The 15,839-nt window shown below is 36.3% G+C and overlaps 1 protein-coding gene across 1 annotated transcript; it reads left to right on the top strand.

Annotated features, from left to right (window-relative positions):
* The first annotated feature begins 7,500 nt into the window (after positions 1 to 7,500).
* CHRM3 (cholinergic receptor muscarinic 3) lies at positions 7,501 to 15,107 on the top strand. The gene has a single exon (XM_031552386.1). It carries the CDS (start codon positions 7,517 to 7,519, stop codon positions 9,317 to 9,319), a length of 1,803 nt encoding a protein of 600 aa, XP_031408246.1. The 5' UTR covers positions 7,501 to 7,516; the 3' UTR covers positions 9,320 to 15,107.
* The last annotated feature ends 732 nt before the right edge of the window (positions 15,108 to 15,839 follow it).

Here is a 15,839-nt window from a genome sequence, read left to right as displayed (position 1 = left end):
GCTATTGACCTTGATAAAACAGACACTACACCTTGAGCTCATGTTTCAAGTTTGTCCTTGAAAGGTGTTTGGAAGAACAAATATTGTTCAAATAAGCAAATGCAGTGTAAGCATCCAAGGCTCACAGTGGATGCTGCAGGGACAGCTGGGCAGTATAATGAAGGCCTTGCACTCAACATGGACAGCATGGTGGATGTTTGCCAAAAACTAATTGGAAAGTTAAGGAATAAAAAAGGCTTTAGATACTGCTCTTAGATTCTTTGGCTATGTTAGGTAGTGTTTCTTCTACTCCCAGTCTGGAATTCGTGTGCATCTCAGCTGGAGTACTCTGAAGTTGCTCTGGGGGGATGCTCCTTTTGCTGACTGTAGGGCTGGAAGGGAGATCACAGAACCATAGATTATCTGGAACTGGCTGGGACCTATAAGGAACACAGAGTCCTAACTCCTGGCATCACACAGGACCAACCAAAATTCCAACCCTATGGCTGAGACCATTGTCCAAATGCTTCTTGAACTCTGGCAGCTTGGATCCATAACCACTGTCCGGGGAAATCTGTTCCAGTGCCCTACCAGTCTCCCAGTAGGGTGAGAGGCTGACTGGTGGACCAGGTAATTTTGTGCTTTGCATTAGGTCCGCTAAATGCTCTCCAAAGTCATGGAAAGGAAATATATCATAGAACCATAAAACATCCCATGTTGAAAGAGATCTCAAAAATCCATGGACAAATCAAGTCCAACATTTCATGGGAAAAGGGAGCCTTCGTGTTGTTGTCTAGCATTCTGTGTAAATGCATCTTGAAAGCCTTTAGTTGTGGGTATTTTACCACATCCCTGGGAATGAGTTTAGAGAATGAGTCTAGCTTGCTCATTACTAGGCTTCACACTCTAACAGAAGCAACATAATAAGCAAATAATAAGTAAAATCTAATTCACAAAATCACAAAAGCAGCTTCTTATTAAATCTAGCTAATTTAGTAAGACTGAGCAAAACATCTTTATGGAAGGAAAATGGTAGAGATTGGGGTTGAAGTGTTTGCAACTTTCACCTTGGTGGGGTATGTTTGACAATTTATTTATTTCAAGTTGAAGCTAATCAGCAAAAGGTTTAGTCTTTCCATGTAACAATATTTGAAAAAGTGACAAAGGTATTTGTGTCTATGTCTGCAGATGTATACATGTCTATAAACACACATATCTACAGTTATATACGCATGCATACTTTTGTCCTATTTAATGTGATATATTTTTATGTACATAGTCTTATGTGCATATGTGTACGTATATATAAAAGTATAAGAGCATATCAGTTACTTGTTTGTATCAATTATAAGCGTACCAGGATATTTGGTGGTGGGATAAACTTCCATAGCTCTGTATTTTTGTTCTGCAAAGATGAAAATCTGTGTTGAATGTATTATGCTTTTAATCATCGGTATAGATAAGTTACTGTAAATCAGATGTCCAGTTCATTGGCAATTGCGTTGTGCTTCCTGTTATCACATACATATTTTTAAGGAATATTGTACCATGTGCTACATTAGCTGCAGTGATGCAATGATATAAGGAATGTAGAAGAGTGAACAGCATTATAATTACTTGCATTTTTCTTTTTTTATTATTATTATTTTTTGTGTTTTCAAAAAGAAAATTTAGGTTTGAAAAATAATAGTCATATGCAATCTTGGGGGTGATTTCAGGAAAACTTTAAAATGTGCATGTATTCTTTATTTTAGCACATTTTGATTTTGTAACAATGCTTATTTCTAGTTTAAATAAGTATAGCAAACATTCTAAAGGCTTTTTTTTTTATAATTCACTGCATGGAGTTTCCTTCCTTAATCACTGACTTGAAATTGTAATGCAGTATTTCATACCAGTGGTTTGCAAATTTTTATCCACGTATTTGTGGATCCTCTTGCACTTATCTCCCCATCTTTTTGTATTTGATCTTGGCTTGCTGGGAAGGTGATGGCAGGCTGTATCGCTGGACAAGCTCTCATTTTGCTGGAGCTGAAGACATAGAACATTCTCTGCTTCCTTGCGGTGCTTCTTATATAGACAGTAGAAAATGTGTAGTAGATTTGGAAAATGAAGGATAGCTTGGCTTGTTCTGGCTTCCTACAGTGAAGAAAATCTGGCGGCACTGATCCAAAATAGAAAATATTATGATGGTGGTGATAGTGATTTTTCTATGCAGATGAACATATGGGTAATAGATTTTTTTTTTACTGAATAAAACAGTTTGATTGCAGGAACTAGGATACAAGCCAGAATAACAAATGACTATGTTCACCATCATGCTAGCAACTTTCAGTTTATGAAGTGAAAACCTAGGATCCCTTTAATACCTGAAGGATTTGGAAGGATGAGTTCCAGCTTCCAGGATTGCATTCTGCATTCAAGATCTCAAGTATGAGTGACACTTGATATCGCCTCTTTCTCAGTTACTCATCTTCTAAAGGCTACTCAGGCATTCACTAAAACAATTACTTTGCAGCTAGATAGGAGAGCTGATCTGAAGAATAAAGGTTTAGTTCCAGTACTTTCTCAGCATCAGAACATGCAGCTGAAGTAAGGTTTTCCCAGGTTTCCTCATAGTGACTCGATATATACTATTTCTGAAAGTATTTATTAGCTAATTTACATTGAAACTGCATTTCAGTTTCTACAGTTAAACTGAATTCTCAATTGTTTTAGTGGATTTAGTGATAGAGAATGCATTTATACATTAGTTTTACAAATTTATTTGCAAGCTGTAGCTGTTTTGGACTTCCAACAATAACACTTAGGTTTATTTATGATTTTATTACATATTGAAAATGCGAAGCGCTACTGAATTGTCAACAATTTTATTGCTATTTCTTAGTAATACTGCTATTTCTATCATCAGCTCTTAAGGATACCATCTTTTAAACTTTAGTCTTTAATGAAAGCTTCATTTCCTTTGTCAACAACTTCTCCCAGGTCCTTTCTCGTCTATTACAAGATACTAGCTTGCATTGCTTTACTTGAAAAAGCAATGAAATGTTATCATCATAAAAATGATATTTCAGACTTCTCAATCAATACTTGACTATGTTGGATGTACCTTGTAGAGTTTTTACCCATTTATGTGTGTTGAGGGCATGCTTTATGGCCTTCATCCTGTGCTCTCTGCCCCAGTGTCAGTGAAAGAATGTCTGCACTCTATAAAATTAATTATTTCTAGAGTATATTTGGCAAATATAATAACTCAGCTCTCTGCCATGCTATATTGTTGTGACTTCATCCTCTCTGACAGCTGTAGAAAAGATGCCTAGCTCTTATGTAAAACACTGCAAGGATACTTTACACTGATTCTATTTCTCATCCACACTGACCCATAAATAATTGGCAAGAACATCGCCATTGTTTAAGTGATTGCTCGCAAGTGAGCTGTGTTTTTGTTTCACCTGTGCATTGAAAGCAGCCAGCTGAACTTAAATAGTGCTTCACTGCCTCCTTCAAAGGACAATATGTTATTGCACGCTGAGTTTACACATACTTTGATTTATAATTCCTGAGTATATGAGATCTCCATTTTTCTAGCCATTCTACATGATAGTCAATAACTTCCTCAGTCAAGATGTTTTGAGCAGGTATGAAGGTACTGGAGGAGGAGTGAATGAAAAGCAAGAGTGTGCTTCTCATCCAGACTTCTTTCTGCCTTTTTGCAAATGGCCTTCTGCAGACTTTCATTCTTTATAATAGGTGGGATGATTCTGTTTGACACTGCAAATTTGACTTGTTCACCTTCATTGAAGCAGCAGGATAAGATAGAACACATTATGTTTAGTGGCCTGAATTATACCAGCTCCAGACCATAAGCAGAGTGCATCTTGAGGAAGCAAAGAAAGAAATATGTTGTGTCTCACACCTTTTCTAATAGATGGCAAGAACATGGTGAAATATTTTCAGAAAAGTTTGTGTGGATTTGCTTGTGAAAAGCAGTCTTACAAGTGTGGAAATTTTTGATTGAGAACAAAGAAAAAAGATGACCACATAGATATCACGTAACAGTACAGATGGAATGGGCCTCAGAGAATGATTCACATGCTGTAGTGTACTTTTTATTTAGTGTTATTTTTCTACACCTTGCCTTCAAAAACTTGCGTACGGATAGTTCTTGGAAACATGCATAATGCTGCTCTTTGTTTTAGATATCCTATAATTGTAGAATCATAGAATAATCTGAGTTAGAAGGGTCTTATAAAGATCATCTCGTCCAGCTCCCCTGCAAAGAACAAGGACAGCTACAGCTACAGCTACATAAGGTTGCTCAGAGACCCGTGCAGCTTGACCTTGAATGTCTACAAGGATGGGGCATGTTCTTGTTCATTTCTCTATAGCTACTTTCTAAAATAGACCTCACTGCAGTTCACTTTATAGAACCATCTTCATGATTTCATTTTTGTATTAGCTGTATGTCTAAAGATGCTGAAACCCAAGCTGGGTTTCACAAAGCATACTTGCTTTGTGAACTAAACTATTTTGATAAACAAATAGTCACCTCTTGTTAAATGTAGAGGAAATCCTAAGTTGACTTTAAAACTGATAGCCACTTCATTCTGTCATGTTCTTTCAAGGAGAGGTGTATGGTGTTTGAACACAGTCATGCAATTTGCACTACTCATTCCATGAGTATTTTGGTAGCACTGCAGTTTCAAAACTCATATTCTGAGTGGTCCCAAGACACAATCATTCTTGTGAATTTCAGTAGGAGAGTAAAACAAGCTTAAGGTTTTATGCAAAGCATAAAAAGTATAGCAAAATATAAAACATAATGACTATTTAAGTATGCAACAAATTAATGTGTTTCTTGGCACATCTTCTAATTTATAGAGAACAATTTCCCATGACAGTGGCAAAGAGTTTCTTCCAGCATCTTTGGCAAATATCTTCCTTATGCCTTCCTTTCCCCTTGTCCTGCTTAATCACTTACATGTTTACAAGCATCTTGCATGAGCCACTCTTCCTCACCCACTTTGTCCTTTTATGCCCTAAGTCCTGCATGAATTATGTATTTGATACAAAACATGCATTTTTATGCAGCAGGTACAAGTTCAGAAACAATCTTCAATGTGTTGAATGCTGTCTGTTATGACATTTGGTACACCTTACTTTAAGCTGGTAGGAATTGTTATTCTGATTGTTTTAAATCCTGTAATAACATTGCCCACAAAGTTTAAATCAGCAGACAGGACAAGTGGATGACAACCATAGGAAAAGCCAAATATGTGTCAAGATAGTCACCTACACTGCAACATTTAACAGGCAGAGTGATAGACTCTCTATTCTTAGTTAGGTCTGTGAAAATCAGAGTGGGGAGTGTGGGGAATTCTAATTAGTTTAATACATTTTGCTAAAGGATTAATATTCGTTTTTACAACAAATTTCAATCATCATTTTATGTCAGTGTAATCTTTGTGATCAGTTAAAGTCTTGTGCTTTTGCTCTTATTTCCTGGGTTTTTAAAATCAGTTCTGAAAAACAAATATGTGCAGGTTGCCCATTGCTATTTCTGCTACATGGTTAATTCTCTATTTCATTTTCACTGATTCCTTCCTATGAAGCCAATTCAGATCTTCCCAGTCTTTTTTTCCAAGCAATGAACAAACTGTGAAAAAATGTCACTATTTTCCTTCAGAAAATAGAGTTTTCACTTGAGAAGACATTTTGGGATACTATATAGTTTTGTATGAAATATTCCACAATATTTCAATGTTGAAAATCAATTCAGAAACCTGTTTCAAAACCAAATCCCAATTTAATTTCATTTACAAATTGACAAATTTTTAGAACTCCTGTTTGTCTGAACTTTCATGCAAGTGTGCACATTTCCTTTCCAATGAAAATTGAATTTGGAATGTCAACTTTTTTGATGAAAGATAATTTTAGTTTCAAACTTCCATCTTTCTATCCAGAAAGAAGTTGAATTTAATACTGTGTTTCCCAGGGTAATATTTACAGTTATGATTTTGTTATTATGTTTTGGTATTGTATTTTTGTTATATGTGTGTTATGATGATAATGAACACTTTCAATGTAGATTGAATTAGACTGCAGCAACATTGTAATCTTTTCTTTTTATTAATAAAACAGAAAACTTAATATGTCCTTGACACCAAAATATGGTCTGTAATTACTGTACATGAACTACAGTAACAAATTGTTGTTCCTTGTAATGCATGTATAAGAGGAAGTATGCAGTTTAAAATCACAGCTTCATACAGCTTGCTGACAAAACCAAGTGCATTTCAAAGAACAACAAAATATATACAGAACCAAAGCCAAAACATCCCTTTTTCTTTAAATATTTTCTGTAACGCCAGTTCATTTTGCTTCTCATAATTTTCTCATGTCATAATATATTGACTCTGAAATGATTCTATAAGAACAAAACGTTTGCCTTTGAAAGCATATTTTGTTCAAGATTTATCATCTGCAATGGATTTTCTCATCAAAATTCTTGCTGCTTGATTATATAATTGATTTATTACAACAGACCTAGTCAGATGACCACAGAAGTTAATGAAATAAGGGAAATCGAAATCCCTATTCTGAACATGTCTTCATTTTACATAAGTACTTAGGGAAAAGGATTAAAGTTTAATTATGAATCCCTTTCATGCTTTTTTTCCTCTTTTTTCTGAAGTGTTTAATAAGTGCTTTGACATACTTCTGCTAAACATATTCCCCAACTCTAGAGACCATACTTTCAAAGGAAATTTGAACATATTGCCCCAAAGACATTTTTAAGTCATTACACATACATGTAAAATCCTTAAATCAAGTGTAAAAATGTAGATATAAAATGACGAGTGTCATGCACAAAAAGTAGTGGTGAGAGCTTCTAGTACCCTTATCAGATAGCTGAAATATAGCAGAAAAGATATTTTTATTTTGTAGTAGTATAGGGATATAGTAGCTTGATATATAGTTAAATCATACTGAACTTGTATCTCTGTAATTTAAGGAAAGGTGGAAAAATATTTTTGTTCCATGTTAGCTATTTCTGGAGACTGCAGAATCTGAGGCGGCATTTTCCTAGAGCCATGGGAGCTCTGGGGACCAGCAGTGACTCAGTCTCACAGAATATGTATCTACATGTGTCTGGCATTTAGTTTTTGAAGGCTCCAAGGTAGCAGGTTCCATGCTTCCATTAGGAAGTATTTTAATTAAGAGTTAGTGGATATTTTAATGCTATCAAAGGTTCAAATTCTCCTGCGAATTTGGTTCTTCTGCTACTGAATGGTTTTGAGAAAACACTGTGTGATTGCTACAAAGAGCTTTGATTATTCACAGCTGTAAGCTGAGTACTATCATGTTGTGCTTGACTTGGACCGTATCACAGGCAACTGTGCTTTTGAAGACGTCTTTCAAAGTTCTAAAGGTTATGTATATGAGTATGTGAACAATTTTTTTATTTATCACCTGCACTCATTCACTTGACTTTTTTTGTTTTTCTTCCCATCGCAGACTATGTCAGAGAGCCACAATGATCATGCACAATAGCAGTTCAGCCTTGCCCCTGTTTTCAAATGTGAGCTCCTTCTGGAAGAGAGATTCTCATGGACCAGGACTACTTGATGAAGGAGCATCACTTATTGGCAGCTATGATTTTCCTCAGACCACAGAGAGCTTTCCCTTCTCCACTGTGGAATCAACAAACACATCCCTAAATGCCACAATCAAAGACCCTCTGGGTGGACACACTGTCTGGCAAGTAGTTTTGATTGCTTTCCTCACTGGGATCATTGCACTAGTGACCATCATAGGAAACATCCTAGTGATTGTCTCATTTAAGGTTAACAAACAACTGAAAACAGTCAACAACTACTTCTTGTTGAGCCTTGCTTGTGCAGATTTGATTATCGGTGTTATTTCCATGAATCTTTTCACCACATACATCATTATGGGCCACTGGGCTTTGGGAAACTTGGCCTGTGATCTTTGGCTCTCTATTGACTATGTTGCCTCTAATGCCTCTGTCATGAATCTCCTTGTCATAAGTTTTGATAGGTATTTTTCCATCACTAGGCCGCTTACATACAGAGCCAAACGAACAACTAAAAGGGCTGGAGTAATGATTGGTTTAGCATGGGTCATCTCTTTTGTTCTTTGGGCCCCTGCCATCTTGTTTTGGCAGTATTTTGTTGGGAAGAGGACTGTGCCTCCTGATGAATGTTTCATCCAGTTTCTAAGTGAACCTATCATCACTTTTGGCACTGCCATAGCTGCCTTTTACTTGCCAGTCACCATTATGAGTATTTTGTATTGGAGGATTTACAAGGAGACTGAGAAACGCACCAAAGAGTTAGCAGGACTACAGGCTTCAGGCAGTGAGGCAGAGACAGCACGCTTTGTACACCAGACTGGCAGCTCCCGGAGCTGCAGCAGCTATGAGCTGCAACGGCAGAGCACAAAGCGCTCCAGCCGTAGGAAGTACAGACGCTGCCACTTCTGGCTCACAATGAAGAGCTGGGAACCCAACACGGACCAGGGGGATCAAGAGCACAGCAGCAGTGACAGCTGGAACAACAATGATGCTGCTGCCTCCCTTGAAAATTCAGCCTCATCTGATGAAGAGGACATCACAGCAGAGACCAGAGCTATCTATTCAATCGTGCTGAAGCTTCCTGGTCACAGTGCCATCCTCAATTCCACAAAGTTGCCCTCCACGGAAGATCTGAATGAGTCAGCAGATGAACTACAGAAATCTGACATGGAATCACAGGAAAAGAAACCTAAAAAACTGCAACCTCCCAAGAGCATTCAGGATGGTGGAAGTTTCCAGAAGAGTTTTTCAAAGCTTCCAATTCAGCCAGGGTCAGCAGAGACAGCTACAGCTTCTGATGGCATCTCATCAATGACCAAGACATCTGCAGCCCTGCCTTTGTCCTTCAAGGAAGCAACTCTGGCAAAAAAATTTGCCTTGAAGACCAGAAGTCAAATCACAAAGCGAAAACGAATGTCACTTATCAAAGAAAAGAAAGCGGCACAGACACTCAGTGCCATTTTGTTTGCCTTTATCATTACGTGGACTCCTTATAACATCATGGTTCTGGTGAACACCTTTTGCAACTGTGTCCCCAAAACTGTCTGGAACCTGGGGTACTGGCTTTGCTACATCAACAGCACAGTGAACCCAGTGTGCTATGCATTGTGTAACAAAATGTTCAGAAATACTTTCAAGATGTTGCTGCTGTGCCAGTGTGACAAACGAAAACGACGCAAACAGCAGTATCAGCAAAGGCAGTCTGTCATTTTTCATAAACGGATCCCTAGAGAGGCTTCATAGAATAGTATTTTTTAAACAACTGAAAAAATAATGGAGAATTCAATGGGACAGGATTAGATGGGTTTGGAAGGGATGGGGTAGGATAGGATGGGAGGAGATTGGGAGGGGCTGGAATGGGACAGGACAGGATGGGGTGGGAGGGTGGTTCCAGGGTGCTGATTCAAACATTTAAACATCAGGACATGAAAGCAGCTGCCGGGCATATGTATCCTTTTAATAAATCCAGTTTAATATAAAAATGAAGTCTGCATTCAGCAAAAACTAACAAACTTCAACATTTTTACTAAAGAATGAAAGACTTAATAAAGTTTTCGTACAAATTTGAAAGAAGCTGTATAGCAATTGTAAACCCATTACTGATCTGCCCAGCTCTTTGATTGTAATCAACTCTGGGATCTCAGGTAAGCACATCTAGCTAGCCCAACTCTTCTGTTTCCAAGGAATCCAACAGCTTTCAATTCAAGTCACACATGGATGTAGCAAGCCAGCAGAACAGGATTATGAAATTATTTGAGACATTGTATAGGTTGCAAAATTGCTTCTTGTTGTCAAGGTAGAGCTTCCTGTCTACTTCTCTTTTGGTGTATTATTATTAATTGTACCCCTGATTCCTGGTCGCCAAGTGTGCAGCTCATGTGTGCAGCTCATGTTATATATATGTGTGTGTGAGTGTGTATGTATGCAAAAAATACATTCACATCTCTAAAATACACACATACCAGGAAAGAGGTAATCTATTGGTCTAGGTTTTACAGGGCCCCACATCACTCTTGCATGTGAGTGAAATTAAAATATATATGTTAGAAAGTTGTATTATAAATATTTATCTCATTGTTCACCACCTGAAATTCAGGTTCATCTCTCCAGCCAAAACAAATGGAGAGAACAAAAGTGTTGCCTGTGAGCCTGTCACAGAATTTTATAATGGGAAGTATGCCCAGTATAACCTTTGCCTTGAGCACGGTATCTCTCCCCGCATGAGATTACATCTCTTTAAAGAATATGAAGGTGAAAAGAATTGATGGTCACATGCAGGGCAGAGCATGTGTTTATCTTTACAGAGTGCGGGATGATGAGAGCTCACATCTGAGCCATCAATGCTCAAAGGCTCAGTGGCCAGACGGGTGCAGACATGAGCAGCAGCCCCATTTCGTGCTCACCCCAGGTGATCTTCAGATGTGAAAGCTGTGTGTAAAAGAAATCATTTGTTTTTGCATGTGAAGGACACTCATTTTAAAGAGTTTCTTTTCCAGAATCTGTTTTAAGTAGAAGTATACCTAATTCTGTTTATTGCCATGTTACTTGGTATTTCAGAAAATGTGGATATTGCCAATTTGTAACCTGGTAATTTTTAATAAAGTAAATTTTTAAAGGGCTTTCATATTTCTAGCTTAGACATGACCAGTATTTCCTGGTATTTGTGATGTGGTCTGCACCAAACAGTGTGATTTATAGAAGTCAGAGGTCCCCCAGGGAAAGGATTGTACTTTAAATTGTTGTTCTAAATCTGATTTATTTACATGTTGAAAGATAATTTTGTATTGTCTTTGAACTGACCAAAACTTTTTTTATTGCTTAAACTTTTTTTTTTTTGCTGAAAATAAAACAAAACAAATTTATTTTACAAAGGGGCATCAGTGTTGTGAACACAGAACTGATGTAAAAGCTGCTTTTGTATTCAGTGTGAGATGGTGTTTACAGATGATTTTGACAACAATGGAAATATATTAAATGGTGTCTGTGTATCTGAACTATTTAATTTTGTGTTATGTTCTTATGAAGAAATATTTATACATACTTCACCAAATGTTTTATTTAATGTTGATAAATATTGCTCTTCAGTCTTCAGCTGTAATGTCCTTTTAAAGTAATTCATAAAGGTCTGCTTGAGAAATGAATAGAGTATACCTAGATTTCTTGTCACTAAAACAAATACTCTTGACATACAAATCTTTCTTTTGTATGAGTTGTTTAAAATGTCTACCTAAAAGTAAGCTTGTAAATTATATTGTAAGTCTACTTCAAGTGCAAGTTTAGTTAAAAAAATGAAAAAGTTAAAGCTTCAGCTATATGTCATAAGTGCATTTTGAGATAAAGATGCCCAGGATTGGTTTATGAGTTTAGTAGACACAAAGAACTAAAGACTTGCAAGGCACTCACTTTACAAAGAAAATTAAATACCTTTGTTTATAGAAAGAAGCATATATTTGAAATATATTCATTACTCAAGTTGACCTAACTAATCTTTTAACATTTAAATATATATCTATATCTATATCTTGCCATATTATTATCTTCTGGTATTTAGAGTAGTGCTGTGCCCCTAATACACAAAATGTGAGAGAGCATGTAAGGAAGCCTGAGTTCATCAGGGGGACTTACGGTATATTAGTATTGATTTTACAATGGGAAACTATTATTTTTTAATGAAGTTAAGCTTCTTTGAAAGCAGCTGTCACCACTGTTTACATAATAGGAAGAGTTAAACCCTCAGATTGTTTTAAGGTAGAAATAAACAACCTGTATTTTGATGTGTGAACAGGCTTTAAAATGTTACTACAGGCATTATAAATTGTGTACGTATACACATGTTGTAGCACAGATCAATTTTGTTATTTATTTAATGGAATATGCACTATAAAATATTAAGAATTTGTCTGTGTTGCAAGTACAGAGGGGATCAAATTAATTTGTATCCTTTATGTCTATGTGCTGCATTAAACCCATGCACACACACAAATTGTAATTATATGCACAAGTGGATATATTATTTATGAACATAGGCACACATGATAGCTTTCAGAAGAAGAATGATGCAACACCCAAAGGTACAATCTAATACAGCACTACTATTTTTTTAAGTACAAATGATAGAATACTGCAATTGTTTTCAAGGAAAGTAAGTCAGAAACATGATAGAAAGTGTCATTCCGAGGGCAGAAAAACAGCTCAGTCCCATAAACATTCCTTACATGAAAAGCTGGCTTTTCAGAGGCCAGGCATCATTCTCATTAACTGCAATAATACAAGATTAGACTCCATATGAAGAGGATCAGAAAATGAGAGGAGATAGCCAGACAGGAGCCACTGGATTGTCTGAACAAAGCTTTGTGGAATAGGTCCCAGTCACTGTCAGCCACTGAACAGTTTTAAGACAATGAAACCCACTGTAATAATTTGGCTTTCCCAATGCAAAAGTGTATGACAGTTTATTGCTTCTGAACCAAAAAATTCTGTGAGAAATGCCTGATCCAGAGGTCCAGGAATAGGTGTCGAGGCACTCCATCCTACCACAGCAGAACGCACTTCCTAGAATTTAAATTGCAGATCAGTCAATCATTGTTCACAGTATAAACATGTGCAGATCTGAGCAGTTCCCAGGGTCTGAAGATCTGGATCTAAATAGGCTGAACAATAAGTGGCGTACAGAGATAGAGCAGTTTTGTGAGAATGCCCACACCATAGTTCTGAGGCAGTTAATGACCTTCTTCAGTTATGTACAACTTCACTTTCTAATTTGGTTGTATTGATTATTATATTTTCTTACCTCTTCTGTAAGAAAATCTTAAAAACGTCTTGGCTCGTCATCTTTGTGTATGTAAGAAGTGAATGAAACTCTTTAAGTGCACTCAGTCTGTATGGAATACAAACATCAAAGCAAAAGGATTTTTTGGTCTTTTTTTCCTGATCAGCACCATCAGTAATTTTGAGTATCTGGACATCATCATGCTACTGCATATATAGTGTGGATAGTCATATAGTATTATGTTAAACCATTTATAAACTGCATTACACTTGCCCACTTAAGCATCTTATGCACTTCTGTTCCATTTTATATTTGAGATTCCAAAATCTAATTCTCCTCCAAATGGTTCCTAGATTCTTTTCATAACATGTTTTACAAGCTTGTCTTATTCTCAGGCTTTCTTCCCTTTCGAAAAAATCCCCATGCCAAGTTAAACTGCTCCAAGGGCATGTTACTAGCTCCAACAGTTTTAGTGTTGAGATTGGATACTTTCTTCTTAAGGATGTACAAGACTGATCAGAAGGAATTTAAGCAGTATCCTTTACATATATATATATTCCTTTAATCTTTTATGTATTTCCCCATTCAAACACCACTGCACTTTCTTATGGGAGCAGGTCAAAGTAGCAGGTCAACACCCAACGGGAAGTTTAACTAAGTCATATATGACGTTCAGATTTTCGGAGAATTAAAAGTGAGTTTTTCCCCTTCTACTAGGCATAGATCATCTGTAGGCTCTCAACTTCTCTATTTCTATAGACAGATAGAGAGCAAAATATTAATTTTGCAATTCTGTTAATTGGGCATTTTTGCGTTTCATCTTTTAGTATGAACATGCATAGGATAACTAATTCAGTCATGCCATTTGTTGGAAACAAACTGATATGAATAGGATGTTTGGAGCTGCACATTTTTTGTTCTGTTTCATACCCTTTGGCACTACAATTTTATACTCTGTGTATTGGCTCCATCAGCACAGTGTTTGATGTCACTGATAGATCTTCACAGTCCTAACTGGCAAACTTATTAACTGGTATTCAGGACGTTGTTACTTTTCACCACCCCTGCTGCATTTGAAATATGTAATATATTACAGTATAGATTATCTTTTTTTTTTTTTCTTAAAGAAAGATTGCTGTGGTTATTTACAGATGCATTCCAATAAGTGCTTGCAGATCTTTGGATTAATTTTAAGTACTAAAATGATGAGTGAGTTTCAGTTAACCCAACAGGGATAATGTAATGAAAGGAGTACAAATAGCACAGTAAAGCAATACAGAAAGTGCTATTTATTTAATGGCTTATTCAGATGCATATCATGTAGCATGTATATTGTACCTAAACATCTATATGTACTCTGTATATCTCAGAAGAATAACCTAACTATGACATTGTGCTGTGTAGGTACATACAGAGAGATGCACACACATCTAAAACAATGTACATGGAAGTAGTTGCAAAATTATGCTGAAATGGACAGTCATAGTAAATATTACCTTTGATGCCACATCAGTTGTAACCTGGACAGTTTGGGTCAGCTCTGCTTAGCTAAAAGAAATGTTTCTACATCTTAGTGCATATTTTTCAAAAAACATTGTGTTTATTTCTGAGCATGCTGTTTTCTGTGTATTGTTCTGGATCTTTGGACATTACCCAAAATTTAGAAATGCATGACCAGATTTCACACACTGAGTTATTGCATCAGTACTCCACTAGGTTAAACCCCATTAGTTTAATTAAATCACTCTGGCTTTGCCAAATATGAAAATAAAGGAAGGCCTCTATTTCTAAAAGTGGATTCTGAGATCTCATAAGAGAAATAGGAATCCCAATCTTCATCATTCATGTAAACATCATTGCCTGCTTCTCATCAGAGTGATGAGGAGTGAGCCTTCACTAATTTGCAGTTAATTATTTCACTTGATTGTCATTGTGACACAGAGCGGTCAACACCATGAGAATAAAGGTTGTAGCTCAATTTACTTTGAGCCCTGCACTGTGTGGATATATCAAAAGAAAGAGACCTGTGCAGTATTACCTGATATTCAGTATGATTTTTTCCATTCGTTATTTTTACTTTTCAAATGGATTCAGTCTCCTCTAGCTGTACATACCTATTCAACACCCTCTTCCATCAATATAGAAGTATCCCATTTTTAGTATTTGCAAAATATTATGAAATCAGATGTAGCTAGAGTGAAGAAAATTCTTTCCTCTGGTGGTTTGAATTTTTCCTTTTTCTTCTTTTCTTTTCTTTTTTTTTTTTTTCCCTTCCAGAATGAGAGAGCATGAATAGGCATAGAGAATTTTGAAGAGTTTTATTTTGGATTTCAAAACTAAGTATTTAATATCTGATTTTTTTGTTATAAAGTACTCAAAACTATATTTATTTCAGAATTTCACTGAAAAGAAGAAATGTTGTGTTGTCCTATTAAAAAAATAGGAAGGCTTTTCATATTTTTGCTGCATTAGAAAAAACAAACATAGGAGCAGAGGGAAAGTATAGATAGATCAGACTCATGTCAGCATTTCCAGGTTTCCACTAAAAAGAAACAAAGTTGTCTGAATTTCACAGGCAAACAATCCAAATTTTTGCATTTATCCAATAATAAAATGAATTTTTATTGGATAATTCATCATACCCAGAAAATATCACAATGAAACTTTGTTCCTCAGACCCCTTCTCTTACCTACTCTTCCCTTCCCTTCTTTTCCCTTCCGTCCTTTCCTGCTTTAATTTCTTTTCACATAAACACAGTGAACCAAGCTGAAAAAGCAAAAAATGAGAAATACATTCAATTTGTCCATCATGTATCTCCACTTATAGTGCTTATTTTACAACTGGTCCTTATTAGTACAAAACCTTTCTACTGTGGATGTATCTCAGAGTAAATATTTTGCTCCTTTGGCACTGATTCAAAATCAGTGTGGTTTCTTGGCCATAGGCTAAGAAAAGACTTTGTTTTGTCTGCTGCTGGACCTGCACACTTCACT

Source organism: Meleagris gallopavo, chromosome 2 (assembly GCF_000146605.3).
Source record: "Meleagris gallopavo isolate NT-WF06-2002-E0010 breed Aviagen turkey brand Nicholas breeding stock chromosome 2, Turkey_5.1, whole genome shotgun sequence".
Taxonomy (NCBI): Eukaryota; Metazoa; Chordata; class Aves; order Galliformes; family Phasianidae; genus Meleagris; species Meleagris gallopavo.
This window is presented reverse-complemented; position numbering and strand designations above follow the sequence as displayed.